Here is a 6,079-nt window from a genome sequence, read left to right as displayed (position 1 = left end):
CCTTGGATGATTGCTTCCTGACCGTTGGATGTAGGGTTGAGAGTGTTATGTGTGTGTTGGCTTGTTGAGCCGTTTCACTATTCACTGTCTCTCTCTCTATTGCGACTGTGAACTTCTCTCTCTTCTCTCCTCTCTTCTCCGGTGATCTTCCGGCCATCTCTTGGTGATCTTCCATGGTTCTTTGAGTGTAAGATCTTTTGTGAGTGCTGGTGTGAAGCAATCTCTTCGATTGCTTAGTTCTGGAAAAGATTTAGGGTTTGTGAGAATTTGTTCGGTGGATCTTGATCTGGTGTGAGGGGCTTTCACGGTGGTGGTGTAGGTGGTCTGAGGGTTAACTCTATCCTATCCATTAGTGCTCCCTTGGATCTAAGTTCTGGAAGAATAGATCAGTGTTGATTGTGGCGGGTTCTGAGCCAAAGTTTCTCTGATCTCTTGTTCTTACTCTTTGGTGTTTAGTTGATTACTTGAGATAATCTATCAAAAGTAAGGCCAAAAAAGAAAAAAAGAGAAAAAAAGAAAAAAGTAGAATGGCAGATGCTGTTGCGAATGTGTTTCTGGAAACCCTTCGTGATTTGCTGGTTGAAGAAACTAAGTTTCTGCTTAGTGTTGGCGGTGATGTTGACAAAGTCAAAGCAGATCTGAGAAGCATCCATGCCTTGTTGATGAAAGCAGACAGAGAGAGACATGATTCTCCAACTCTAAAGCTTTACATTTCCCAACTCAAAGATCTCGCTTTCAAAGCTGAGAATCTGCTTGAAACGTATGCCGTTGAAGTTCAATCCAAAAGGGAAGAAGGGCGGAGGAGCCTCAAAGAATAAATTCAAAGGTACATTTGCATAATTTGTGAGTGTAACAGTATCCACGAAGTTGGAAATGAGGCTCGCGACATAATATCTGCCCTGGCCGACCTCACTAAAAAGTTAGAGTCGGAGTTGGATCATCAAGGCTCATCATCTCATTCCAAGCAGGAAGCTGAGCAGCAGCGTCTGTTGAGACAGACGTATGCTCATGAGGTTGAGCATGATTTTGTGGGCATGGAGAAAGACATCCAGCTTTTGGTCTCCAAGGTGAAGGATGAAACCAGAAGGAAACGAGTAGTGAAGATATATGGGATGGGTGGTCTCGGAAAAACTACTCTCGCCAGAAAGGTTTACAACCACACAGACCTCCAATCTTATGCCCGAGCATGGGTTTGCATCACCCAACAGTTTGAACATAAGGCGGTTTTCGGAAAGATTTTGAAACAACTTGACAGCAACGTAAACGTTGATGGCTTGGAAGTTGAGGATTTGGTCACGAGAATTCAAAGTTGTTTGAAGGAGAGGAAATGTCTGGTGGTGATAGATGATATATGGGAAGATGTTCATTGGGAGATCATAAAGCAAGCTTTTCCGCTGAATTGTGATGTCATTCTCACCACTCGTAATGAGGATATTGCTAATCAACAATCCGAACCTCACAGGCTGGAATTTCTGACAGAGGACGAAGGTTGGACTTTACTTCAAAAAGTAGCAGATATTTCTCCAGGTCAGAAGTTTTAACTATCTTCCGTAGTCCATGTTTTCATTGTATAATTTTGTTAAAATTTATAGAGCTTTTCCGTCTGAATATTGCATTTTTGAATATGTTTGGCTGGTCAATGTTTCATGTGTTATTTTGTTAGAAATTTAGAGGATAATTAGAAAGTAGGGGTCTAAAATATATGCCTCGTCTTATTTTGTACCAGATGATCCGGATTTAAAATCATTTGAAGATATTGGAAGAAAAATTGTATCAAAGTGTGAAGGGTTACCACTATCAATTTGTGTTATTGGAGGGATTTTGCGCAATAAAGTACACACACAATGGATAGAGGTAAATCTGAACATGGAATCACATTTGAAGCATGGAAAAGGTGTTGGAAAATATGAAAAAGTAAATCAGGTGTTGGAGTTGAGCTACGATGCCCTACCTTATTACTTGAAACCATGCTTCCTCTATTTAGCATGTTTTCTTGAGGATCACAAGATTTATACAGAGGAACTGTATTTATTGTGGATAGCGGAAGGCTTCATTTCCTACCAAGATAAAGGACCTAACGAGACTCTAAGAGATGTGGCTCAAAGATATCTAACAGAACTTGGTAATGAGGTGTATGGTTCAACTGCATGATGAAGCTGACACTTACTCTCCGCGAAACAGGTTTGTTAGGTGTGTGCTTCATGATTTAATGCATGATCTCTGTTCTTCTAAAGCTAAAAAGGAAGAGTTTCTGATGCGCATTGATGCTTCCAAATATCTGCCCGACATTCTTTTATCAACTCGAATAGCCATCGGTTATGACCCCAGATAGTAATCCAAGTATAGATGGGTTAAAGGAAGTTAGAGGTCTTAGATCTTTTATTGTTCTCCCAAAACACTATTATCCTGAACCAACCATGGGCTTCAAAGAGAGTATGGTTAACTTTAAGATGTCGCAATACTTGAGGATATTTGTGGTAGAAGGTTGTGAGTTTGAAGGGGGGAAATTACCAAGCAAGGTGGGTGAACTAATTCATTTGAGATACTTGAGTTTTAGGAATTCTTATGTGAGAGAGCTACCAAAGTCTATATGCAGCCTGCCATACTTGCAGACCTTAGATTTGCGAGTATGGTACAGTGTTGCTATTAGATTGCCAAATGTGATATGTAAGATGAAAAGACTAAAGCATTTGTTTCTCGATCCCAAAATAGAAGTGATTGGAGGGGGGAAACTAAGACTAGGTGGGCTACAAGAGTTGGAGACGTTAGATGAGATCAGCAGTGAGACAACTTGCATTGCAGATATCCCTACATTGATTAGTCTACAGAACATGTGTGTTTCTGTTCATGATGTGGATGTGGATAACATGTCAATTGTATTGAACAACAAAAACAGCCAATTACGTGAGAGTTGGCTTTCAGTTCACTCATGTGATTTCAGTTCGGAGAAAGGTAGAGAGGTTTTGAATCACGGGTTGATGTCTCCTTCGTTGGTCAGTTTGGAGATATGGTAATGCAATATGGGTAGCAGTTTTCCATACTACAAACCAGAGATGTGTCAGAATTTAGTAAAGTTGTGGCTTAGAGAATGCAAGGTTAAGGTAGATGTGAAGGACTTTGGCAAGTATCCCATGTTGCAAGAGCTATGGTTAGATGAAGTCGAGATGGAAGAAACATTAACTTGCCACTCAGATTCATTTCCACGACTCAAGGAACTTCGATTACAGAATTTGCACGATTTAAAGGAATGGGAAGCAGAAGAAGGAGCATTACCAAAACTTACTTTCTTGAGTATCCCTGGGTGCCCCAATTTAGAGAAGGTTCCAGATGGTTTGAGATTCTCCACCTCTCTTCGACGCATCTCTATCTGGAAAATGCCAAGAGAATTCATGGAGAGAGTAAATGAAGAAGATTATGGGCCATTTGTCAAGAAGGACATTTATATGGAGTAGTGTCTACGAAGAATAAGCAGTGGTTGAAGCAAAGGTAATGAATTTGTGAGCATACATTCTATACATCATATACTATATAACTAAATGCTATTCCATATACCATCTTGACCTTGTGCTATTTCTTTTTTCAGATGATAACAAAAGTTTGATTCCTGGTGAAGCTCTCTACATTTACTTATTCGCATTTATTGACTCAATTGATACTCCATAAAACTTTCTTGATTTTGCTTATGTACTCTCATATTAATAATAAGGCTCTCCAGCGCACCTCCCGACTCGCCATAACCAACACCTGAGCCACGTACATCGGCTCCAACACATCCGCTCTGTTTTGTGTCTTGTTATCGAGTCGGTTATTTATTTCCATCTGGGTTTTCTTTGTGGTTCTTTCTCGGATCAGATTACGAGAGTCGAACCACATAGGATTAGGTTTGTTTTTCCATTGTAAAAGAGTCTTGTTGTTTCCATTATTTCAATTGAGCAATAACAGCTTATCTTTTTAAAACTCTAAACTCTCTCTTATTCATCCATGTGTCCAGACTTGTATTATATATCCTCATGATATTCTACCAATTTGTTTTCTTGTTGGTTGGATGTGTTTTTTTGACCCACAAATACTGCCATTGTTATATAGTATTTTGTGGATGGATGAAGTAATGTTTATTGGCTTTTTGTTCTTTCAAGATACGATGTTATAATTGGATCTAAAATAAACAAGAACGTATATGTGCATTACTTGTGCAATTTCTTTTGCATCTTCTATATAACTTTGACTCATACATAATGAAAGCTCTAGACTTTTGCTTTTATTGGCTCTTATTAGTAACATTTTGTTGTTGATATACTCACATATCCTGATGATATTCTATGAATTATTTTTCTTATTCATTTTATAACGTTTTTTTTTGTTTATTACTCACAAGTGAATGTATCACTATGTTTATTTTAACAACAAAATATAATACTAGTGTTGATTGGTTTTTTTTCTGATTGCTTGTTCTTGATATTATTACAGTACGTCATGAAAAATCGAATGGAAGCTGAATAGGTTGAGTCGAATCACGGCTATTGCAAAAGAAGCTTTTCGGCTTGAACGATCTACGGGCAACGAACCCATACTCTAAAAATTTGGGCCTCTCTTTGCAGAGATAGAGAGAGCTGCTTTTATTTTGGGCCATTTATACTCATTCTTTTGTTAGTTAAAGTTAAAGCCCAAATCCTACTAACCCAGCCCACCATGTATTATTTTGGATCCGCCACTACTCATGTGGTGTAGTTTTATGTTTGAGAAACTTATTACCTCAGGCCTTCTTGTCTTGTTTTTGAGGAGAAATCAATTCAACATGTTTCCCACTTTTTATCCTCAATCTCTCACTTACTTTGATGGGATCTGCATTTACTCCCTTCACTCTTAACTTTGTGATTCTTGGCATCAATTTCCACCCCCTCCACATCTGTAGTATTATCAAATTATACATTTTTTTATTCAAAATTCTAGCTATATTTGTAATTAATTTGTAGCAACAAACCTTGAAATCCACGAAGATGGTTGAGCACTTCATTTGCGCAGCCTTCACAATGAATATAAACACCCAAAACTATTACCCCTTCCTCATTGTTGTTGCCATTCTGATTATGGTTGCTACACAAGTCATTTTTTTTTTGTTATATTTGCATATGATACTTTATATATATGTGAGCTATGAGGTGTTAAATGAAAATTTAGTAAGCCAATTCGGGTTAAAAATCTTTTCAATAATGATTGCATTATTTACTACTCTAATTTTGCAGGGTGTAAAGTAGAAAATGATAGTATTAATCTTCCATTTTAAACAATCTATTACTCATTTGTGTAGTATAATTAGATTCTATAATTTGATATTCCTCAAGCTGTAAATGGGATGGAGATTAATGTATTGATGTTTGGCCATATAGGTGAAGTTGAAGTTGAAGGAAAGGAAGATCAGGTATGTTTGTTAAAGAAATCCTTATATGGATTAAAGCAATCTCCAAGACAATGGTATAAAAGGTTCGATTCTTTTATGTTGGGTCATGGTTTCTCCAGGAGCAAGTATGATAGTTGTGTTTACTTCCGGAAGTTGAATGATGGCTCATTCACTTATTTATTGTTATATGTTGATGACATGCTCATTGCAGCTAAGAATCTTGCAGAAATTCATCAATTGAAGGCCTTGTTAAGTGGTGAATTTGAGATGAAAGATTTGGGAGCAGCTAAAAAGATTCTTGGTATGGAGATTAGACGTGACAGAGGAGTTGGTAAGTTATTCCTGACCCAGGAGAATTACCTTAAGAAAGTTTTGGAGAGATTTGGCATGCACGATGCCAAATCAGTAAGTACTCCTCTTGCTAGCCATTTCAGGCTACTGCTGCTCAGTCACCAACATCGAAAGAAGAAAAGAATTATATGGCACGAGTTCCCTACTCTAGGGCTGTTGGCAGTATTATGTATGCAATGGTTTGTACTCGTCCTGTTCACAAGCTGTTAGTGTTGTAAGCAGGTATATGGCTAACCCAGGAAAAGAACATTGGCAAGCGGTGAAGTGGATTCTCAGATACTTGAAGGGTACTCTTAACACTTGTTTAGAGTTTGGTAGAAATGATAATAC

General features: G+C 38.0%; 2 protein-coding genes and 1 long non-coding RNA gene across 3 annotated transcripts in view; all 3 read left to right on the top strand.

The window, feature by feature from the left end:
* The first annotated feature begins 504 nt into the window (after positions 1 to 504).
* LOC125194052 (putative disease resistance protein At1g59780) overlaps positions 505 to 6,079 on the top strand; it is an 18,150-nt gene continuing 12,575 nt past the window's right edge. Inside the window, exon 1 of the mRNA XM_048092054.1 lies at positions 505 to 1,527. Within this exon, the coding sequence (XP_047948011.1) occupies positions 1,035 to 1,527 (493 nt within the window). The 5' untranslated portion in view covers positions 505 to 1,034. The remainder of the gene's footprint in view (positions 1,528 to 6,079) is intronic.
* Positions 2,248 to 3,142, top strand: LOC125194055 (putative disease resistance protein At1g59780). The gene has a single exon (XM_048092056.1). It carries the CDS (start codon positions 2,319 to 2,321, stop codon positions 3,012 to 3,014), a length of 696 nt encoding a protein of 231 aa, XP_047948013.1. The 5' UTR covers positions 2,248 to 2,318; the 3' UTR covers positions 3,015 to 3,142.
* LOC125194059 lies at positions 3,444 to 3,976 on the top strand. Its single transcript, XR_007171678.1, has 2 exons — positions 3,444 to 3,486; positions 3,584 to 3,976. It is a non-coding gene; the product is annotated as an uncharacterized LOC125194059 (long non-coding RNA).

This window comes from Salvia hispanica, chromosome 6 (assembly GCF_023119035.1).
Source record: "Salvia hispanica cultivar TCC Black 2014 chromosome 6, UniMelb_Shisp_WGS_1.0, whole genome shotgun sequence".
Lineage (NCBI taxonomy): Eukaryota > Viridiplantae > Streptophyta > Magnoliopsida > Lamiales > Lamiaceae > Salvia > Salvia hispanica.
The sequence above is the reverse complement of the archived record's forward strand: the minus strand, read 5'-3'. Positions and strand labels throughout refer to the sequence as shown.

What these genes read in the sequence shown, in the direction of transcription:
- LOC125194055 (XM_048092056.1), top strand. Translation starts at nt 2,319, where the DNA reads ATGACCCCAGATAGTAATCCAAGTATAGATGGGTTAAAGGAAGTTAGA.